At 38.8% G+C, this 25000-nt stretch overlaps 1 protein-coding gene across 4 annotated transcripts in view; it reads left to right on the top strand.

Moving 5' to 3' along the window:
* LDB3 (LIM domain binding 3) overlaps positions 1-25000 on the top strand; it is a 740470-nt gene that overhangs the window by 282524 nt on the left and 432946 nt on the right. For 3 of the 4 annotated variants that reach the window (XM_044056595.1, XM_044056593.1, XM_044056594.1), the window contains exon 5: positions 10525-10547. In XM_044056595.1, coding sequence (XP_043912530.1) covers positions 10525-10547 — 23 coding nt within the window. Of the gene's footprint in view, positions 1-1873; positions 2275-10524; positions 10548-25000 lie in introns of all 4 variants that reach the window. The other variant, XM_044056591.1, reaches the window with a different exon arrangement.

Consider the following 25000-nt stretch of genomic DNA (forward strand, 5'->3'; position numbering starts at 1 on the left):
TTTGTGGAGATGGAGTGTGATGTCATTTGACTATAGACAGTCACAAGGCATCAAATGTATTAATGAATTTTTTTCATTGATTTCAGTTGTGCAGCTGTATTTCATCCATTTGCACCACTGAGTTCAGATTGCGTGTTCACAACTGTCCCCGGATAGCTAGTATATTAAAAGACATGGATGCATACCTCTCTACTGTCCAGATTTTTGCAGAATGTTGAAATATTTGCATCATATTTTTGGTCTGTTCCTAATAAAATGTATGATTTTCTGACAAATTACTGGGATGATCTGAGTTTCAGACTTCATACCCATCAGAAAAGTGCATGCTAAGACAGATTCTGTTATTCTAGCAACTTTTTTCAGTATTTAAAATCTGTCCCTATTTTTGGGCCTTTGTCCCCCCATTCTGTCAGGCTTTGTCCGGATTTTTTGCACTTGAGAGGTTGAGAGGTATGCATGGAGGGGAATTTTTTACTATTTGAATGGCCCCTATTGTCTCAGGGATGTTTCAGCTGCAAACATTTTGCAGTAATTACCTGCAGTTCTGTCACATTTCTGAAAAGTATTGTAGTTTAGAGTACATTTCTAGGATTGTTATTGGTGCAGCTTTATTTTGAGAAATGTTTTCTTAGTCATTTGATTATTTCCTGGCGGAGTATTATTTCTAAAGCCAGAATCATTACTAGACATTTGGCCGACATAACCTAGGCAAAAGACGATGAACTAGCTTGTTATGTATGCTATGTGGTATATAAATTGCTGAGGGAGTAGAAGTAGCTAGAAATACTAGCCATCCTTCTAATTGCTTTAGAATGTGTTTTTCTACGAATATGCTTACAGAAAGTTTTGATTCTTTAGGTTTCTGAAAATGTTTTATTCTCAGGCAACAAAACTGAAGGAGGGAGCAGAACATCATTAATTTTAACTTGGCTATCTATATACAGGGATGATGTATTTTGCATTCCCCAGGAAAGCTGCTAGCTGTAAACTTCTGAATATTCCTAGATCATACTAGGCAACCTAGGCAAAAGACGCTGAACTAGCTTGTTGTGTATGCTATGTGGTATATAAATTGTTGAGGGAGTAGAAGTAGCTGGAAATACTAGCCATCCTTCTGACTGCTTTAGAATGTGTTTTTCTACGAATATGCTTACAGAAAATTTTGATTCTTTAGGTTTCTGAAAATGTTGTTTTATTCTCAGGCAACAAAACTGAAGGAGGGAGCAGAACATCATTAATTTTAACTTGGCTATCTATATACAGGGATGATGCATTTTGCATTCCCCAGGAAAGCTCCTAGCTGTAAACTGCTGAATATTCCTAGATCATACTACATGTATATTTTTAGCTACAGCCACAATAATAACATTGGAAATGTCTGGAACAGGAAGCTGTTGTCTTACATTTTTAGGTACCTAATTTATAAGCACTACCTGAGGAAATTCATCTTCAGTGGGAAGATGAAACACAGAAAACATAAGTGAGATTTAGTCTGTCCCTGTCAAATTAAATCTCTCTAACTACATACAGAAGATCCTTTTGCAAATAAATTTGTTACAGTAATCACTTCTGTAAAGGTATTTCGAGCCAGTGCTGTCTTGGGCTTTGTACAAGTTTGTTTTGTCCTTTAGTCAAAGTCATGCAACAACAAATGCAGTACACTTGACTTATGGTTTATTATTTAAAATGCACAATATAATTTAGGTAAAAAACATTATTTTATTTAAAAAGCATTTTTACTGCATGATTTTCTTTATGGAGCCTGTGGGTGGTGTAGACACTGGCTGAGTCTTGTTTTATTCAGGATTCATATTTTCCATGTCATCTGTGATTGTTTTTTTTTCTCCTTATCTTTGCATGCATGGTAATGCAGGACCACACTGTGGAAATGAGTGGCAACAGAGCTGTCGTTAATGACCATAGCAGTAACAAAGATGGGCCTTTGGGTAATTCTTTGACAGCAGCTAATGGAACACTGGTGGGTTACATCAACAGCCAGGAGACAGACCCACAACTTGCCATTTCTTTTACAAAGACTGCTACTTTCAAAACACCTAGCTCCCCTACATTTAGAATTTCACCTTCAAAAAGTTCCCAGGGCTCAAGGGTAACAGCAGAAGTTTCTAATGACACTACAAACAATCTTAGCCTTACTCAGAAAAGAATGTACAACAATCCTATTGGCCTGTATTCAGCAGAAACACTACAGGAAATGGCTGAAATGCAAAACATGGTTTCCAAAGGAAAGGTCTCAGATGGTGGATTTCTTGGAGGGTATGTAGTAACAATAGACTATTCCAAGCTATGCACCACCAAAGAAAAGAAAAAAGGGGGCTGAAATATTTATATTACTATATCATGTGTGCATTTTATATCACTTGTGTGCATTATGCTGACATTATTAACAGGAAGTTGCATATTATACAAAAGCTGTGCTGAGACTAAACAGCTAATCAACACAGAAAAAGGAATGACTGTTGTTTGTATAAAGTTATAGTGCAAATTTTAAATGGCCCCTGTTTTGATCTGTGCGCTAACTTCCAGGCATGAGGTACTGGATATGTTTTTAGATGAGAAGACATTATTTTTTTTTTAAACAGAATAGTATATGTTTTTTTCAAAGATAACAGCTCAAACACAATCAGTGTATGTATCACCTTTACCTTTTAGAAAGCTAACTTGGATTTATTTATGCAGTCTAATCAAAACTCATTAATGAATGTATAAAAGGCTTTCTGCTTTTGATGTGCCTCTGCTGACCTCTGTATGAAAAGAACTACATAGTGTGGTATGGCATATACAGCTAACCTCTTACTACAGGTTTTGCAAATATCTGCTCTTGCATATAAACTGGGTGATTGTGGAAAAACAGCATAGAGTGGTAACACAGCATAATCTATGTATGTATACTGTCTGTGCCACTGTTAAAATCTAGCTTGTACATCTGGCAGTTCTCAGTCCATATTTTGTTGGGAGTCTAGCTTGCAGGATTTTGATCATTACCTTGCTAGCATGATAAACAAATGCAATTGTTTGATAATGTGTGTGTGAGAGAGAGAGAGAGTGTGTGTGTGTGTGTGTGTGTGTGTGTGTGTGTGTGTGTGTGTGGGTAAGTGTGTGTATGTATCAAAGTCATCACTGCTTCTTTAATTCCCCTGTACGCCTCAAAATTTAGTGTTCTCCGTGTTTTTAAAACTAGGACACCAACTATTTTACTCACATTTATAGAAGATGTATTACACAGTATCTTGTATAATTCACTTTAAAAAGTGCTACAGAAATACTACCTTAAAATAGCAACTTGTGAACATAGCCATGAAAGGATTTTCACATCTCATAGGATGCTCTTTGCAGACTGATTATTACGTACTCTTTCGCTGTATGTGGTGGTGCAGTTGCTCTGAGCTCACCATACATGGATAGAGAATGACTCACTGGCTTCCTAATTTATCTTTGTACATTGCTATACCTAAAAGATAATTCTGGCATGTATTGAGATTTTAAAACTGGCAGCATTTTCCAGTCAACTGGGGAAAAATTAAAGCAGGAGTAATGATTATTTGTTCACTCTGGGTTTGAAAACAATGACTGTTTCTAGACCAGAAGGATAAAAAGAGATTTGTCCTTAGCAATAATCCATAGATAGCAAACACATTTTTATTATGCCAGTAGAGTATTATGACTTTTTATTAAATTTGTCTCGAAATACCTCACGTGGACTTCTGAAGTTCACTAGTACCACAGCAATTCTTAATGCATATGAAGTAGAAAAAGGTCAATCAATCACATTGCGTTTGTGGCCCTTGCACTTCTTTTTCACTCATATTACCTACTGTAAATGAACAGAGCACATACATGCTATATAAAATTAATTACAGATTGCTATATCAAGGGTGCAATGATGGGTTCACATGGTTTCCTAATCTGTTTGAAATAAATTCAAAGTGTAAGCTGCATACTGTTCTGAAGCAGCAGCAGTCCAGTGATTTAGAAATCATTTTCTTTATTTTTTATTTACACTTTGTTGACCAGGTAAGTCCCACTAGGAAAACAGCCTCTTCTCAATAAGATCCAAGGTGGTATTCATACCGATAAGGAGACATTTAGTCAGTGCAACAAGAAACCTCTTCTTCTTTTCAGTAAGTGCCATGGAATTTTTCACATCCACCTGAGCTACTACCAATACCGGGAGATGGAACCTCAGCTTAACATTTGATCCGAATTAAGGCAATGACCTTATCTGCAGTAACACCTAAAAGGTGGGCAATATCTGAGTATATTATGCACTGTCCAGAGAAGGGGGGATATTACTTCACATAGGAAGTAACTTAGGTGTTGTGGTTAATCACAGCAAAAGTAAAATTTAAAATTCTTATGCATTTTAAAAGAACTGCTGTAGTCAAGGAAAAAAATGGTCTCATAAGTAACAGTATTTTGTTAGATAACCCCCTTACATACCAACGTATAGAGTCATTTTTTTCTTAACCATTTAGAGTGATTTTTCGTTTTCTAATCTTTCGTTTGCACCATGGCACATAGTGCAAAACTGCCAAACATCACCTTTACCCATAAGGGAGATTTTTCATTCTGTATTTTGACAAAAGAAACACTTAAAAATACACTTTCCATACACTGAAGTCACTGAAAGAAAAGAGTAAACTTTAACCACAGTGGCATCAGTGTAGGAGAAACATATGTTGCGTCCATAGGCTTTAATGGGTGTTCTACCTTGCATGTGCAAAGGAGCCCCATTAAAGCCTATGGATGCAACAAGTTACCCCAAGGTAACATCACAGAAGAAAATGTTACATTTTCTGTCTAAACAATCCAGATGCTAAAAAATCATATTTTGGATGCAAATAAATATTTGTTTCTGTTCTCACGGCATTACAGTGTAATACAGTTAAGATTTTGAGGTGTACTGAACTTGCATTCCCGGAGAAAAATGCAATAAAATGTTTACTTTGACAGATCATGACAGTAAGCATATCTAGTCTACATAAGTGCATTCAGCATTTAGTCTCTCCTCTATCCTTTTTCCATCATCCCATGCCCACTTGAATGTTCCTATGGATTCTGTCTCTACCTCCCATTCAGCAGTCCATCCTATGGATCTACAGCCTTCTCAGTGAAGAAGTACTACTGTGGGTCCAGGGATTAAAATGCTGTGTGCACTCTGGTGCCTATGCCCTCTACACCATCCTGTGTTCCTTCACAGTGACTCCTTCACATCATCCAGACATGATCATACACTCCTATATTGTGCCTCTTTATATATTTTCTCATCTCCAGTCAGAACAACTCTAGCTCCTGTAGTCCCCAGTCACATCCTTTTCTCTCCATCTCATGCAACCTTTTACTCTCTTTTCTCTGGACTCCTCCCAGTAGTTTGGTGTCCCTCTTCTTGTCTGATCTCCAGAAATATATGCAACACTTAGGGTGTTGCCTAACTGGGGTACGGTAGAGTGGAAGTATTACTTTTGCTTCCAGAGACTTTTCCAGAGGATATGCACAAGGATTCTGTTGGGTACTGCTAATTCCCTATTACCTTGCTCATGGTGGTGCACTCCAGATACCATCAATACCATCAGAACCTTTTATGCTCTCTTGCCATCATTTACATTCTCCAAGTTAGTATTAGGAAACAGGACTGTTGTGAAATAAGTAGTTATGTTTGTCTGCAGTGAACCTCAGCCACCAATATTCAGCCCACTAGGAATGCTTGATCCAATTCTTTTTCATATATACCCGAAATAAACAGGGTGAAGAGCAATCAATCCAGGAATGAGCCATGCAATAATCCATTTGTCACTTTCCTTATTTCTGACATTGTCCTTTGCACCACAACATTCAGTCCCCGACCATTCAACTATGCAGCAATCCCATTCCTTAGTGCTGGCAGCTCCTCTAGTTAACCTAGCAGCTACCTGTGGGGGACTGAGTCAAAGGAATTAGTGAAGTCCAGATAGACCATGTCTACTTGTACTTCTCTTCAAGTGTAAGTGTAACCAGATCAAACTGGAACATCTCTGACTAATTCTTTTGGGCAAGAATCTATAACACAAACACAGTTAAACACCCTGTATGATGGTGCCACACTTGCTGCTGTCCAGGCCTCGGGAAATTCAACATAGAGCAATGATCTACTGAAAACCTCAGATCAGGGCTCTACCAGCACACTGGTCAGTTTCCAGAGGACACTCAAAGGAAGCTCATATGGTCTTTGTGCTTCACCCTCAATTATGGAAGTCAGTTCCCTCTCATAATCCTTGCTGTCTATCTTGGTATCATTCGTCTTCTTCTGTCCAAGATCTTCCCTACTTCAACACACAGCATAGCCCCTCCAGTTCTTTCCTTCATAAAGACCAAAACAATGGATCATTGAACACCTCTTCCTTTACCCAGTCTACCCTGATCGTCCTCCCCCTTTGCTTAGCTTGGCCAGGTCTGATGTTTCCCTCCTTCTTTTGCTATATATATTTAAAGAATATTTTGTTTCCCTTTGATCCCCTCAACCTTGTGCTTTTGCTGCCGTCACCTACATTGTTGTCTTTCTGCTCACCACCCTGTACAGTCCCCTCTCCCACCTCTGCACTCCTCCTATTGTCTGTCCTGATCTCTAGCCTCACCTTCTATTCCTTGTTTACCTCTTCCTCAGACCCTTGTCCACAGCCCAGTGTACCACATCCCTGTTCCATATCCATAATTTATTTATTCCTCCAGATGGTCTCCATTACCCTAACTCATCTTTGAACTCTCCCCAGCTCAGCACTCATCATAATCCTCTTCCCTAACATTCAATATAATCATCTGTTCTATTCTAGTCTTACAAACCACCCCATTCTAAAATATATTGCTCTAATCACTGTTGGCTTTATCCAGACAGCCCATGACCCTCCTCCACCTTGGTTAAGAATATATCCAGAATTCTGTATTTTCTGGTACTGTCATGTGTCAGATTACTGAATTCTTTGAAGTGATGTGTACCTACAGGAGAGAACCGCTCTGGATGCCCAACTCATGTGTCACTACAACCTTTCAACATTAATATTTTCATCATCATCATCATCATCATCAGCCCCCTTCTTCCCACTTTTCCTACATGGGGTTGGGGTATTATGTTAATTGTTGCCAGCTCTCGCAATTCAGTGCCACATCCCTGCCTTCTTCAACACTCAGGCCTGACTGTCTCAGATCTTATTCCACACAATCCAGCCACCTCTTTGTTGAACGTCCTCGCTTCCTCTTACTTTCTTCCTGTCTACCTCAAATCTTCCTCACCAGATTGTCTTCTGCTTTTCTGCAGTTATCCAAACCCCCGTAATATGTTGTCTTTTATCTTTTCTGCAACTGGAGCTACTGTGCTTCTGCTCTTATGTCCTCATTTCTTTGTCTGTCCCACAGTGTGCATCCTACCACCCTTCTCAGGCACTTCATTTCCATCACCTCTAGCTTCTTCAGCTGTTCTGCCTTTACTACTCAGGTTTCTGTACCTTACAGTAGTACTAGTCACACCACTGTCTTGTGCACCTTACTTTTCAGCTTCTTTGGCATTCTTCTGTCATAGACTACACCTGACACTCTATGCCAGTTGGCTGCAGCCCCTCTGATTCTAGCTTTGACCTCTTCTTTCAGACTTCCCATTCCTCAACCACTCCTCCCAGATACTTGAAACTGTTTACCTGTTCCACTATCTTCCCTTCTATCTCTATTCTCACCTTCTTCTGATGTCCCCAATTTGCTGCCATTACTGCTGTCTTATCTATGCTTAGTTTCATCCCATGTGCCTTCAGTTTTGCATTCCATCCTCCTATCCTTTGAAGTTCTAGCTCAGAGTCTGCCTGTAATTCCACATAGTCTGCATACAGCAACTTTGTTGATCTGTCCCCTCTGAGCTGTTTGGAAATATAGTCCATCACCAGTATGAACAGCAGTGGAGTCAGAGCTGAACTCTGGTGTACACCCACTCCTAGTGGGAACCCCTCTGTGAGGCCAAACACTGCTCTTACTTGAGTCATGGGGTCCTTGTACATAGCCTGCACCAGTTCTACCAATGTTTCTGGGACTTCAAACCACTGCAGTACTGCCCAAATCACCTTTCTCTCCACACTGCTATTAGTACCCTCAGGAACCATTTCTCCCCTATCTCACCTAGCATCTTTATCATATCTAATGTGCCATCATCTGAGGCTGCCGCTTTCCCTGACTTCATTTTCCTTAGTGCTGTTCTTACTTCTTCTAGGGTGGGATTCTCTTCTTCTCTCATCGTAGGCTGTTTCTGGGGCAGTACAGCGTCTGTGGGGTTTTCTTCATTCAGAAGCTGCTGGAAATACTCCTTCCATCTGTCTTTGATGTCCTGTGGACTGGTGAGCAGGTTGTTGCTGGCATCCCTTATGAAGGGTGTCTGACTATCTTCTTTATCTTTCTGTCTTTGCCTTGCAACCTGATATGGTTTCTTTGTGCGACTTGCTGAGTCACTTTCCAGAAGTTGGTAGAGTGCCTCCAATGCCCTGTTCTTTGCTACTGAATAATATTTTCCTATAATATGCAAAACATATACTACAATGATTGTATTAGAAGCTTTTAACTGGATACCTAGTAAGATGACAAACAAGCTTGTGAGACTTATTTCTTTGCTGACTCACTGATACCATTTTTTAATTTCATTTATGTGCATGAAGTTGGAATATTTGCTGCCCTTCTGCTGGATAAATGTTAATCCCTTAAAGTTTAATATGAATCCAGTGACTTTCATAGTGCGCATCTGCCTATATCCTGAGTGTTCCTGTTAGCTCTGAAATGAATCTGATGGAAATTTCCAAAACATTAGATCTCAGGGTCCACTTTAGCCTATTGTGGTCTTTTATTTATCCAGGGGTAAAAGCAGTATAACAGTATGACCTGTATCGGTAATTATTTTGGGGCAGGATACCTGGGTAACAATAAGCAAATTTTCCTAAGAGCATGATTTTACTTACAAAGGCAACAGAAGAACAATATCTAGATTTTTTTTATGTGACAATTCATAATTCTTTGTATTTTTTCATCATGAAAACCAAAAGCTTGGTAGAACACATCCAAAACTTAGCAACTGAGAAAAATTCTACCAACCTCCTAGGCAAGGCTCCAGACACAGCTTGTATTTTTTGAATGCTTTCATTTTTTAATAGTAAAAACAAGAACTTCATCAGAAAGTTATGACACTGCCTTAACAGCAGTGGGTTTGAGAGATAACCAGCAACTACTGGCTTCTTGAGTAAAGCAGCAAACAGTTACAATGCCAGGAAGGCAGAGAGTTGAGAAAGAGAGAGAGAGTAGAGATAAGAGAGAAAGAGAGATGGTTTCCAAAAGAAAATGCAAGACAATGTAAATGATACTTGCATACTCGGTATATCATATTTTACAGCGGTCGTGCCTTCACTGCCACCAGATTCACTTACAGTAATAGTGTGCACATGCTCATTCTCTCTCTCTCTCTCTCTCTCTCACACACACACACACACACACACACACACACACACACTGCAAGGCAGATGATTTTTTTTTTTTTACACCTAATGTCTATACAGAACACTCCAAATTACCCAGAATCCTACGGTGCAGATGTTAGCAACAGTTTCTTACTGTATTTTATAAGGGCATGAATGGAAAACTAGTCTCAAAGCAATATCTGTCAAAACAGTTAAAATTCCGTAAGTTGTCTTTTGCCATGAATAATAGGGAAAGCCTATTACAAGGGTGATCAAAGGGGATGCTTCCAATTTTTTAGCCAATTCTGTTACTCTGATGTCTAATACAAAAACAATATGGTCATAAGCATAACCCCTTCTAAGATATTAAATATGACCTTCACTGCTGAAATCATTTGGTTGGGCACAACTCCAAGCACTCTGCCTAAAAACAAGTTTTCAATGAAAGTGCTCACATTAATGACATGGACTGTTGTGTTCCTTCTCTGATTTATTGCTTGAGACTATATCCTTACATTATAACCTACTGTAGTAGCCCTCAAAGAAAAAATGCTATGGTTATAAGACATACTTTCAGTTGCATTATATTTTCAAAATAGGTTTCTGCAGCACGTGGACTGATTGCATTTCATGTCTCTTGATATTTTATATTAAGAAGCATTTTTTTACCTGTATGACTTTTCTGAGTGTCTCCTAGAGCAAAATGTTTCCTAAAGAACTGGTGGGAATTACAGTTAAACCACTGACTTTTATATAAATAAATGCATGGGGTAGCATCAAACCTGGGGTGAGTGTGACCAGACTGGTCCTAGAATCAACGTTTCTTGATGATCTACTGGTAAGGTGAGTGTGTCACATAAATGTACTTTATAATAGCCATAATAAAATTCCACAATATTAAAAGTGTTCTGTGAATAATTGTTAATACCATTATTCTGTCAATGAAAATTTGGTTTGCAGGTATAGCATTTGACCTCTTATGCACCTCTCTGTCTTCTGAAAATTCTAAACGTATACATCTTGCTCTTTTTTCCCTTCTTTCTTTCCCCCCCAGGTTATTGCCAACACTGCTGCCAAGTTAGTATACGTACTAAATGAGTTTTCTAGGATGGATATAATTTGGCATGACTACTATGCTAGCTGTGTGATTTTTGTATTTTTTCTCATTTATCTTAGGAAATTCAGCAAATGTGTATTTCAATATAGTCTAATATGTCTGGTCATCTGCTTTTATTTTAATATTTCGGTTATTAAAAGAACTAACCCTTGTTCTGTTAACTATATAAATATGTGGCATTCTTATTTCTATGCTTGTATTTATGTGTGTTTGCTTTAAAGTGTCAAGCATTTACAAATGAAAGGGGTGCTTCTCTATACTGTTGTTGGTACTTGAGCATTTTGTTATTCAAGAAATACTGAATTAGATAAATTTTTGAAAATAACACAAATGCTTGCTTGGAATAATCCTCAAATAGTATGTAATCCATAAAGGGAAAGAGACATTTTTAGATGGCCATAATGTGGGACTATGCTGTTCTACAGACATCACTCATTCATTTACGAGCACCTTACAAGATAAAATCTTTGTGTAGATATTTTAGTATTTTTTTTTCAAGATTCAGGATGTTTGGAGTAAGTTAATTTGGAATATTGTGACTTAGTGGAGTTCTCCTTGGGGGTTCAACAATTGGTTTTACCCTTTTGACCAATCAGAACTTAGAATTTTTTTCTTGGAAACTCCTTCACTCATTGGCCCAAATACTTGATACCATGTGTACTACGGTGCCACAGATCAAATATTAAAGTATGATAAGTTCCTGAACCCTCCAGTTCTTTTCTGCTACTCCCACAGTTCAGAATTCAAGCCTGACATATAAGGAAATGTTCCCACATTAATGATTAAAAGCAAATCTAAATGTCTACATAGTCACTAAGTAATAAGCCATGAGTGCCACTGATATTAGCATTATTACCAGGGAGAGGATGAAGTGCCAAGGTTCAGCCTCCTGCAGATGGTACAGAAGAAAACTCTGATCTACTTTGTCATTCCTTACATGGTGATCAACACAGTCCCACGTGCAATGCCAGGTGTTAGCCAGAATGACAGAGTTGGGGTGAGGGGTCACAGCTTAAGTTTCCTAGAGGAATATCAGTTTTAAAAACAGCCCTCCAGTCCCCTCAACTTAGCTCATTTTTTACTATTGACAGCTGAAGCCTGCATCCATCCTCCATTTTGCAATGAAGACCCCAAAGGAAGTACATTTCCAGCTCCCATCATAGGCGGGGGAATATGTGTTTGTGTGTGTCTTCTGAGTTGTAGACACCTCCCATCCCCCAATCAATTAGCCAGAACTCATCGACTACCAGTCTAATCTTGGGAAGCAGTCTCTTGAGTCAATAGGTCATGGGTCAGGGGTACTTAAGACCAAGGTTTCCTCACCTTGGGTCTATCCTGGACCCAATAGGATACAATGGTTCAGACTGAGGGAAAATCCAACTGGATTTTTTCACACCAACATTCATGTTTTATCACCTGGATTTCAAAATAAATATCTGAGGTCTGGTGGAAACTTGAACTCTAACTGTTGGAATGCATACTTAGGAAACAAGGTCAAATGGCATCAGTAGGCCGGACATATTACCTCTCATGTCCCTCTAGTACAGTTTGCAGGCATTGTCCTAAGCATAAAATCCCTTTTACATGACCTGTGGACAACTTCCTTTGCATGCTTCTGCCCACATGAGGGCATGCATAAATTTATCCCTTGAGTTAATGGAAAACAAGAGACCCCATCCTTTCCAGCATCCTAGAAAGAGGAATTCAGGATTCATTAAATCAAAGATTGAGAAGAACAATGAATCCTCATCAGCATACTGCTATAACCCCACCATTGGAGACATCCTAAGGTTCTTGAGGTCCTCCATGGACCATTCCTTCCCTTAAGGAATAGCTTAATGTGTATGGTGGAGAAAAAGGAGGGCAGGTCTTTTGTCATCACCTTTTGCATCTTTAGCAAGGATGCTTTAAATGTACATGGAAGTGCCCAGACTCTCTTAATGCAACCTGAAAGAAAACAAATAATTTCTTTATTCCCCCTAGATGATTTTAGTGTACCCCTAACCAGGCATTCTCTGTCTAACTCAAGGGAATTATTTTCTGGTCCAGCAAAGCGCCAACAGATTAAAAAGCACTTTGCCACCAGACAAGAGGGTTAAAAGTCCTGAAATGGCTGTTAAGAAAGTATACTCCTTTCTTATGCTGGGGCATACAGCCCTCGTGCTCATCCCACCTGTCCAAATTCACTGTACTATGCACTGATAAATGTTCCTCCCTCCTCAAATCTGATTTCAAAGAGAAAGTGGTCAAGACCTTCTCTATAGTTTCAAGAGTTGTCTTCAGTGCAGTTCACGGAAGTTTCAGTTGTGAAACTGCATTTGCTATGGCCACATACTCTGGCATGTGTCCACACTGGATGACTTGGATGATAATGCTTTTCCTGAAGAAGCTCAGACTCCATCCTGGATGCCTCTCGTACCTCTTGGCTTCTTTGCTCAAGAATACTGGACAAAACAAAAATAATGGGGAGTCTAGGCCCCAAAATCTGGGCAAACCTTAAAATTACTCCACTGAGAGACCAAATATCGCCAATAAGCTGTACAGACTGGCCCTTCTCTCGCTGTACCACTGGAATTAATTATATTTTTCTAAGAAATAACTGTTTTTATGGATTCAGATTTCAGAAAATTAAATCATCCAGATCCTGAAATATAGCTGCCAGAATAAAGACGTATGTAAACATAGCTGGGGACATCAAGTTGACAAATAAGGCATGTTGATGTTAATGTATTCAGCCTGTATATTTTGAGGTATCACAGTTTACTATCAGATATGTAAATGATGCTCCATCAAAATACAGGATCTCAACACAAGAACACAGAAAGACAACCATGAAGAAACCCACAATACTGAAACTTGCACTTGCCCCTTTGCAGGACCCAAGTTAGGGAACATGGGTCCTGCAAATATAGAGTGTTTCATGATTCAGTGTTATTTTGGGGTTGTTCTTGATCAATGTTTTGGTTTTCTGTCTTCCTTTTTCTAGATCCCATGTTTCGACAGACCATCATTCTTATATTGTATACATATTCGTATACATATTCATATACTATGGGCAGAATTCTAATAGACTTACAGTAAAAGTGTGAATTACTTCAGCCTAATTCCATTTCAAAAGCAGCATTACACTGAAGTGACTTGCTTATACTGAGAGCAAGCCTTTTAGAATCCCACAGTTTGAGACATACGCTTGTTTCATCCACTGAAGACTGGATTGGAATGAACATGTATGTTGTTTTGTGAATTAAAGTTGCAGAGTGCATTTAGCCTTTGCTGCCTTTGGACTGTAAGAGCATGAACTGTTTCTATAAAATGCAGTAGTTGTATTTATGCTTGATTAGCATGGCCTTCTATGCATGAAACTTGAATCATTAAGATGTCTGTTCCGGTACCCAATTACATTTAAATGCACTGCTACCATTAGTTGTCTGCAGTTTTATAAAGTGAAAAATAAAATGATGTTAAGTGAAAATAATATACATTTTGTTTTTCTCTTTAAAAGTAAGTATTTTGTAAAATTCAGCTAGATCAGATAAGTGAAATTAACTTATCTTCATTTTATATAAGCATAACAGCATTAATATAATATATCATTTCTTTTGTAATACTTCTCAAAGTTTTATTTTGAGATATTTAATTTATCTCTTTCCTAGCATCAGTATTCGTATATGGATTAACATTTTGTTGCTACAATTTTATGATGTTATTATACTGACTGTTGCTATAATTTCATGCTGTTGCCACAGCATCCCTTTCTAGCCTGAGAGTCTCTGGACATCATCTAGGAGGATCTACTATGATTAACTGCACATCATTCAAGTGACAAATAATTAAATTCTGCAAACATTTAAAGCAACACAAAATTTCATTACAAAGTAGCTAAACTGAAAACATTGTGAAACACTCCTAAACAAACATTTTACCCTACCAGCAATATGAGGCATCTGCCTTCACATCCCAACCTCCACGTGTACAATATCTCAAGAGGTCACACAAACTTGGAGAAAATTAGAAAAAGTGTGAAAAGTATAATACACAGTGGAAAAAAATTACCTTTCCCTTTTCTTAGAGTCATGTGACCTAAAAGTACAACACAGCATCTTCAACACACTAAGGTCTGACATTACCATATAGACAACAAAAACATGCTTTGCATTCCAACAAAGGGATATACAATAATCTGTACTTTCCTTGGTCAAAAAACATCATCTGTGGATAGGGAATGATATCCACAGAGTCCTAAATTTACAGATGTTTCAAAACATTATTTAAAAAGTCATTTTAACTTTGTTCTGACATTGTTGAGACTTGCGTGATTTAAGGGTTACAGTTTATTTGTTTTAAACTTTGGAGGCTATTTTCCATACAAAAAAAGTGAAAGATAAAATAGAGAAGTCAACATATTCAAATCATTTAAGACAGAAAGAGAGAGAGAGAGCACACATCAGGTGAGCCACAGGTAAAGGTCTGACAGTTGATGAATTGTTTAGTTCAAAGACAAACAATCCTACATTCTAGCCCTGTGAAAACTGTTTTGAAAGCATATATAGTATATTTTAATAAGGATTTTTTTCTATTAACATTTCCCTACATACTGGCAGCCTGTCTCTCTTGGAAGAAAAAGCTCCCCCTTCACAGCTCCATATGATTTGTCCCCCAAATTTAGTGATCACTGTGTAAGAAATTGGAGTTCGATGGTGAAAACATTCAAAAGAATCTAGTTCAGCAGACTCCTTATGTACCTTCTTCTGCTTTTAGTTATGCGAGTTAAACAAGGTGCCTATGAAATATAAAGTTTTGCATGTCTCTTTACTAGATATTAAACCTGATAAGGCAAATGCAAAGTCTGTTTCAAAGCAGAAAGCAATTATTCGGAGATCCCACTTCATAGTGGATAGCAGAGCTTCCAAGCAAAACACTTGGAATGTTATGAACATTGCCATTATAAGCTCATTGGTTTTATTGTTTTGCCTAAAATGTGCTTTGGACATTTGTTTATTTGTGTTGCATCAGGAATTTCTGCAACCACAATCACAGGACAACCTGGTCAACTAGAGAATGTTAGCCTCAATATCATAAGAAAATAAGAAGTCTTCTGCTTTCTTAAGGACTTTGGTCAGGATACACTCCCCAATTCAGGAACTGTAACATAAAGGCAAGGCAAAAAAATAAATGACAAACTGCTTTCATGTTATTTATTTTGACACAAATAGACATGGCAGAAGTTTACGTTTTTTATGATACAAGCTCTTTTCAGAAGCAGCACTTCTTTAGAGGTCAGTCATACAGAGAGGGTATGTCATATCTGGCTAGTGCAGCTGACTTTAAAATAAGATATGTTATAACTCATTGCACTCACCTAACAGAGCTCATAGAATCCATGAATGGCATATGAGATATGAACTGCTCCTCCTTCTTCATTGAAAACTTCTCTTTCCTCATGTATAACATACAAAAAGGTTGGAGGATGAGCATTGTTCCTACAGAAACTGTTACAGGGTTTGCACAGACTGGCTCACAATTGATCAAAAAAGAAGATGCAGGGTATAATTTGAATCAAAATGGATTCCACTTGCTTCAGGGATTAATTTATTCAGGGCAAAAGTTATTTTCTAAAAGGTAGTACACATTGGGACAGTGAAAGTGGTCATTCTCCATGCAAAGTTGCAGTCAATTATTCCAGATAATGTTTGGCCAATGGAGGGTCATTAGAAACAAGTATCAAAACATTCCCACGTTCAAAATTGTTACCCTCCAATCTCTCTAACATTTACTTCCTCAGAGAGCTTGTGTGACAGCCTTTGATCAGTACAATTCTTATTGACATATTCCTACTTCAAGATCACAAAGTAGACTTTTAGGCTTTAGGTAGTTCAGAATCATTTCCAGTTTTCATTTGATCCTTTTAGTCTTTCTATTTGTCCCAATTTTCTGATTGTTTTAATAGCAGCACTGAAAAGTCATTGTTTTCACTACAAACAATAACTGGGTTAACACAGGTTGTAGTGGGGATACCTTCAAGTAGTTTACCTACAATGCCTAGAACCTACAGTATCTTATTTACAGCTCATTTCTTTCCTGATTGTTTTCTTTTCATGCCGTGTGTGTGATTTGGTTCTACCAGCTCCGTTCATCCTCAATGCACTCGGACTCACTCCACTCTGCTACCCTACCCCCATTCCCACCCACCCACACTTCAATTAGATTTATTCTAAGCTTAGTTCCACCCCCTCATCAGCTCCCATCCAAACACTGCCCACTCCACACACTTCCATTCAAATCTACAACTCCCACTAGCTAGTCCTACTACCTCCAATTACACATAGCTTCCTTCTCTACCCTCTATATTTATTAAACGTCCTCTACTACTCCTCGTCTAACCTATAAACTCTACACCACCATAATCTACTACAACACAATTCCACTTAGATATACACTAACAGCCCTCAGCCTCCTGTAATCCTTAACCCTCCTACAACTTACCCTACTACAACTTAATGACATCCGCCACAAACCCACTTTCACAACCTCCACTCATAGTTTACTCCTCAGTAGCTATGCTGACATCTCACCTAACCTATACTCAAAAGACAATATTCTCTGCCTTAAATGAAAAAATACTCCTTTAAATGGCAAATTTATCTCATACCATTCTACCTATCCATACCATAGCTTATGAAAAAAGCTAGAACTCACTATTATCCTATATAAACTCTCAAAACTAACCTTATGCATAGATATCCATCAAAATCCTCATCTCCCCACCACTACTCCTAACTTACACAACTCCTACAAATCCTTAAATCTAACTACAATTAAACTGCAAAGCATTTGAAACAAAGTCCCTGAATTCCATGCCTGGATAGCACATAGCAAGCCCAACATTATTGCTGCTACTGAAACATGGCTAAAACCATACATTAATAACTCAGAATTCCTTCCCCCTGGTTTTGCATGCCTGCACTCAGATAGGCCATGCATAGAAGGTGGTGGAGTAGCATTGATCTATCCTAATACCTTCAATATAGTCTCATACAAATCATCTATACCCAATTTTTCTACTGCAGAAGTCCCAATTACCTTCCTAAAAATAAATGAAATGCAAAAATTTCTGCATCATTACCCTATACATTCCCTCATACAATAATATCCCTGTGTTAGAGGATATCATAGCTTGGACATCCAGCAACATAACCACAGAAACAATAATTCTTGGGGGTGTTAATATCAATTGTTTAGACTTCTCACAGCAGCACACACCCCCTAGCATAAACCTATTTAACTACAGCCAGCTAATTACTGATATTACTAGGCCCAACAAAAATGACAGCTGTGGAGAAATCATAGACTGGATCATGGTGTCTCTGACCCTAATAAAATCTCCACTGCAGGAACTCTCCCAAACAGTATCAGTGACCACTTACTAGTCTTTATAATACATAATACCACAGTAGCATTAAACATACATCTATATAAAATACTAGAAACCTATCCAATTTTTGCCCCATATCCTTTAACAATACTTTAAACAGCATTAACTAGGATCCCACTAAAAACTCTTCCTCTAGACGAAGCAGTTGAATTTTTCAACTCTACATTCCTAAACATCTTAAACAGGCTAGCACCCCCCCCCCCCAACTAAAATGAGTAAAATCTAATCATGCCCAATGGCTCACTAGAGCTACTAAACAGAACATGGCTACCAGGGACAAAGCTTGGAAGCTTTGGAAAAAAACACAAAAAAAAATGACCTTATAACCGACAGCCAAGTAAAGCACCTAGTTATTAAGGATAAAAAAAGGATACTACCACACTTTACAAAACCAGCACAAACAAAATCCAAAGCACTTTTGGAGCTCAATAAACATCCTTCTATAACCAGGATCTAACAGTAACCCCTGTCCCAATCCAGAAATAAATCCCATTGAAATAGCCACCCTCCAACACATTTCATAAATGCCATAATCAATCTCACCGCCAACTTCCCTCATAATCATCCCAACCCATCAGACCAAACTACAAATGCCCCCCACTTGCATAAATTCTCTCTAGCACCTATCCCTACTGTCACAGTAAAAATAAAAAACTACTTCTGAAATTAAAACCATGCACTAATGCCCCTGACAACCTGTACCGAGAATTCCTTCAAACAGCAAACTCCATAGCATACCCTGTCAGCCTACTTCTCAGTAGGTTCATTCAAGAGTCTTACATTCCCACCATTTGGAAAAAACATTCATCCTTCCACTGCACAAAGGTAGAAATAACACTGATATCTCCAACTTCTGTCCCATTGCTATTCTGTCCCTTATCTCAAAGATCCTTGAAAAATGTATCCATGAACAATTCCTTAACTGTCTATATGACAATAACCTACTATCATTAACTCAGCATGGTTTTAGACCCAGACATAGCATCACTACAGCTCTAATATCCTTTTGTGACTGTCAATTGAGCTCGAGATGCCGAGAAGCTTGTCTCCTCTCTATTTCTAGACCTTTCCAAAGCCTTTGATACTATACCCTACCCTCTTCTCCTTAGAAAACTCTCTGACTTAGGAATGTCTCCCTCTACCCTTCTCTAGTTTTCCAACTAACTCACAAACAGGCAACAAGCTACTAAATGGCAAAACTCACTCTTCTCCATTCCTCGACACCACTACTGGTATTCCCTAAGGATCCATCCTAGGGCCTCTGTTATTCAGCAATTTCATCAAAGACTTCCACTCTACTATCTCTCAAGGCATAGTCATCCAGTACACAGATGATGCTACTATCATTTGCAATGCCAATTCTCCACCTGGACTCCAGAAACTTACCCAGTCAGCTCTTACCTCCACTGAAATATGGATGACTAACAACCACCTTGCGCTAAACCCTAAAAAAAATAAACTTATGCTATTCATCCCCAAAAAGACCTCTACTATAAACAAAAACTGTTTCTCTATATTCTCCCAAGATAACATTGCTATTGAGGTCATCACACATACTTAACTTCTAGGAGTCACCGTAGATGAACACCTAACCTTCGACTTGCATATTCACAACAACATTAAAAAAAGTTTATCACAAAACATACCTCAATTACTCATCAAAACTAGCACTTGCCTCCTCTTTCCGACTCCCCTCTCTTCTTTATGGGGATCCTCCTTTTACTAACATACTGGCCAGTCTTAAATCCAAGCTCAACTCCTGCTATAACAAAATTGCAAAGTTTGTCACTAACAGACAAAATTCATCTCAACACTGTGCCTCTCTTCACATACTAAACGAGCTAGAACTTCCCCACCATCTCACATATGTACAACTAACAGTTGCCCACAAACTAATATTCATTCCTGCCAGCTGCCCTGCCCTTTCTTCTCTGTTTACATTTTATCACCCTAATAGACCCTCCGGTCTGAGAATCAAATGTTTCTGCAGATTAACAAACCCAGCCTCTCCATTGGTCAAATGCTCCACTCCTTCTCCACTGCTAAATTATAGAACTGTCTCCCACCATCACTTAGATCCCCTAGTAATGCAGCTCGCTTCAAAAAATCTTTAAAACAACATATGTCCTCTCAGTGGCTATGCTCATGTGCTAGTTCCTCACGATCGATAACTTGACTTTAGTCTCTCTCCCACCCCCACTTCCACTTTTTCTTTCTTCATCCTACCTACCCCCTTAAACCTACCTTATCTCCTGATTATTAATATTTGCTGTAATTTATGTATACATATAGAATTAGTAGATGGACGTCTGTAAAACTGCATTGTGTCATTGTCTTATTATTTTGTTCAAGACTTAGTTCATTGCCAGTTCTTCTTGTATTTGCCAGATTTGTATTGTTGTATAAATCACTGTGGAGCTTTTCTCCCCGGGCCTCCACTAAAAATGGGCACTTTTTGGCCCAATGGACCATCCCGGTAAACAAATGCAAATAAATAACTGCACAAATCTCTTGTTTAGGTTCAGTCTCATAATAATCTGTTTAAGAATCTAGTGATTATAATTCCTTGTCTAGACATCACTAAGAAAAAAAAATGCAAGGTAGTTTCATTCTATTTTGTTTTGATTCAGTGCACACTTTTCAAAGGATGACCTGGCATCAGGAGGTCTATATTCTTCAAACTGAGGGGAATGAACCTGCAAGCTTTTAATCAGCTAAACAATTAAAATTTCTCAAGGCTGCTTGGTCCTTCTCTCTACCCACGATGCTCTGATGACTAGTATTTCCAGATCTCCTTTGTCATTGCAAGATTTTGTGTGTGTGCATGATTTTGCATGAAATAACAGATCAGACCTTTTCACTTTTTCTGGCAGCTTTAATCCACTCGCACCTCTTACAAACTTCATATTATCATGTAGCCTTCTCCAGTGTAAGACTATCCAGAAAGGAGAACCTCTAATTATGGGGCATACAAGAGAGCCAGCAATGCATGTCTCATCAGAGTGGCAACATCAAGACTTGGCACTGGGGAGCTAGAAAACAGCAGTTAGCAATGAGGAACAATCGTCTTAGGCAGTTAAGTCATTTGTCAGTCCCCTTCACAAGGCTGTAGCATCTTTTAATACTGTGCTTTTACACCTCACTGTTTTTCAGCTCTGACTAGTTAAAAATGCATGGTTCTTCTACTAGTTTTAAAACTGCTTTAAAATAAGTCTGTTTGAAAATATTACAATCACGTTGCTGTATGCACTTTCAGCTAGCATCGTTGTGCCCCCCCAAGTTCGAAAATTACAAAAAGGTGCTGAATTACTGTTTCAAATCTGGAATTCTGTCAAACACATTTTCCACCCTGGAAACCCCTCTACACCTAAACCCCACCCCAATAACTCCCCCTAGAAACAGCATCTATCTTCAGTACCTGTTTTATTGAAACCATTAGCAAACTCATACCAACCTCCACCTACACTACTCCCACATCTCCTAACTGCTCTTTCTCACTAAATCCCATCCCCACTAACTAAATTAAAAACTTTCTTCTAAAACTTAAACAATGCTGTCAATCAGCTGACAACCTGCCATCTATCTTCCTAAAGGCTGCTGCTAACTCCATAGCTTACCCAGTCTCCATTCTCATCAACCGCTCTGTATGAGAGTCCACCATCCCAACTCTTTGGAAGAAATTCTACACCATCCCAATTCACAAAGGCGGTAACTCAGTTGAACTCTCCAACTATCGCCCTACTGCAGTACTCTCTCCCCCCTCAAAAACTCTTGAGCACTGGGTCCACAAACAAATCCTGTCCTATCTCACTCAAGAAGGGCAAACTCTTTCTGCTGGTAAGATTGCATCTTAACTGATACAGGTCTTAGTTGCTTTCTCATGGTTAATTAGTTGCTTGTTTGTGCCTTCATAAAATTAATATAGTCTGTTCTTGCCAATTTCTCATACAGCAGAAAATCTCAGGTTTTTCTCTGCATGCTCTGTCCTCTAATGCTACCATTTTTAAACATTTCTTCTTGAGCGGTCTCATTCTCAGCCAGCCTTTTCTTCATTTTGACCTCTGATTTTTGCAGTTCATTTGAATATCTTTTTGAAGTTTCTTCCATTTTTCCAGTCTTTTGTTATTTGAGTTGATATACTCCTACAAAGTTGTCTTTATTTTAATCAGCTCTGAGCACATTTGACTTATTTTTTTCTCTGGAATACTGGAAGCCATGACTTGCATGAATGCTGGAGCTTGAACTCCTTGTTGCTGCACAGCTACAGGATTCTTTTCAGTCAATGTTTTCTCTCCATCTTTTGTATTTGATTTTCTTTCAGGCTCTGTTAGTTTCTTCTTTGCTGTCATCCAGACAGTGCACTTACTAGCCAGTTACTGAATTTACTAAAAGTGACAGAGGTCCTGGCCTTTATCTCTCAGTTTTTGATTTTACACTGGGAGAACTGAAGTCAAGTTGTTGATCAAAGTGCAGCCATCTTGGAAGTCATTCCCTTCAAGAGGTTTTTTGGTGCTTACTGGCTTTCTCCAGGGTAGTCCCCTTGTGGATGAGATGATTCACCTTGTCATCAGAACCACAAGAAAAATAAAATGTTGTTGCACCTGTTCCAAAGTGACCATATAAAATCCTTTGGCCTCCTAATAACTGGTCTTGCAAGATTAAGATTCTCAAGCTAGACTCTTATTGGTTCTGCCTTGGTGCTTAAGAATCATGTGCCACAGAGTCTTGCTATCCATCTTCCTTAGTGAAGGATAAGCTTGTTTACTCATTACATGCTGAGGATGGCAAACAGTCACACACATTATACTTCACTGAAAAAGGACTTAGTGAAAATTCCCAGTCACTGGATGTTTAATGAACACTTGAAACATAAGTTAGTCACAGACAGCAATCGTGTTCTCTGTCTCAAATCTCACTATGCAGCTTGCAAGTCGCTCAGCAGATGATACAGCACAGAGCAGCAAGTGTCAGCCAAGCTCATCATCATGCTTGGCTGCACTTCAAAGGTTTTATTGAAGATTCCAAGGTATCCTTCCTTAACATGCCCTTACAAGTACCTTCCCTTTAAAAATCAGCAGATAAATTAGAAACTGAAAAATATGTAAAAGAAGAGCAAAACCTTCAGAGTTGCTAGCATTACATTTCAGACTCATCAATGCCTTATTGCAAGGATGCACAAGAGCCCACTTAAGTTATGGTACTAACATGACTAACAGTAGCAAGGTAATGAAACATTGAAAGGAAACCATTAGGCCATGCAAATTTCCAGAACGGATGCCATACCACAGTCAAGAGAAAACAGAAACAGCTGGGATTCCACAATCCTCCATCAGGGGGCTGCAGTCTAGTTCCTGAAGTCTTGCCCAACTGTCCCCCACTGGAGACAATCAGAGGTCATCTGTCCTCCCACTTAGATGCATAGCTGGGCATCACACATGACAAGTGGATTCAGACAATAATATCTAGAGGTTACACAATCCCCTTCTATGCAACCCTCCATACCCTACTCTCTTCTTTTGCTGGACATCCTAATAATAAAAAGTATAATGAGGAAAGAGGGTTTAAAATCATTAGCCAAAGATCCATCCAAGAGCTCTCAAACAACCTAAAAATTATTACTCCAGATTATTTTTAGTGGGAAAAAACAGAAAAAAGTCCTAATACCAATTTTGCATTTATGTGGCTTTAATAAGTTAATCCCAAAGAAATCTTTCCACATAGTTATGCTGTAGTCTATCCTTTGCCTGTAAGGAGAAGACTGGATAAGTTCTTTTGACCTCAAAAGATGCTCATTTACATATCAAGATTGTAAAACAGTCCAAGATGTTTCTATGCTATTGGATTAGTGTCAATCATTATCAGTTTCAGACAGTTCTATTCAGTCTCACCTCAGCTCCCACAGTGTGTAACAAACACATTTCTGTTGCACAGACAACCATAGGCTGTGAGGTGTGAAGGTCTTTCCATATCTAGATTACTTTATCTTAGTTGCATCAACTTCTGGTCTAGTTGAGCTTACCAGTCCCCGAGTCTTTTCTGATTCTTGGGAATGACTGTCAGCACTGTAAAGTCCCATATGAAACCCTCACAGAAACCAATATTCATAGGATGCACTTTAGACCATCTATTCAGCAAAACAAGGCTTCCTTCCGACATGATTGTTCTTCTGTAACCTACAATGTCCCATTTTCTTCATTCTGATTTGTGTCAGAGCACTGGGCCTCATAACAGCTACAACTTAAATAGTCCCACAATCAAAGTTCTACATGTGGGTTCTATAGTGGGCTCTCAACATCCAGTGGTCTCAGTTAATGAAATTCACTTTTCATCAGGATGGCACAGTGGTGCAATGGTTTGCATTGTCACTTCACAGCAAGAGGTTCTCTGGTTCGATTCTCAGCTGGGGTGCCTTCTGTGTATGTCCGCCCTGCGTTCATGTGGGTTTCTCTGGGTGCTCCGGTTTCCTCCCACATTCCAAAGGCACGCATCTGGAGCATTTCTCCCCGGGCCTCTACTGAAAAATTGGCTCTGTCCAAGTCGGACTTTCCCAGTAAACATATGTTAAATAAATGAATGTCAGCTAAATAAATAAATCTGATAAGGATATCTGGAACATGCAGGATTAACATACAAAAGTAATTGTATACTCTGAATTGTATCTAGTTAGCCTTTTCCAAATTCCCAGCTCTGTAGTGGTGGTTACTGCATATGCCTCTGCAAAAGGTGAGGGTGGGAATTATCAAGGGCAAACAGTTTAACGCATATGACCACAGATGAAGACCAAACTGTACATCAGTTTTAGAGATTAATTTTTCTATACTGCAGAAAGTCTTCTGTTACTTGGACAAGCCCTGCTAAGACCTCTTTGCTTCTATAACAAATGTCAGTTGCAGTAGTCCCTATTCCCCTCATCTAGGGAAATTCTCCAGTGAGGCTCTCATCTAGAAATGGCCCCCAAGAATACCTCACACACACACACAC

The sequence above is a fragment of the Protopterus annectens genome, chromosome 14.part0, assembly GCF_019279795.1.
Source record: "Protopterus annectens isolate FY-2018-M chromosome 14.part0, PAN1.0, whole genome shotgun sequence".
Classification (NCBI taxonomy): Eukaryota; Metazoa; Chordata; order Ceratodontiformes; family Protopteridae; genus Protopterus; species Protopterus annectens.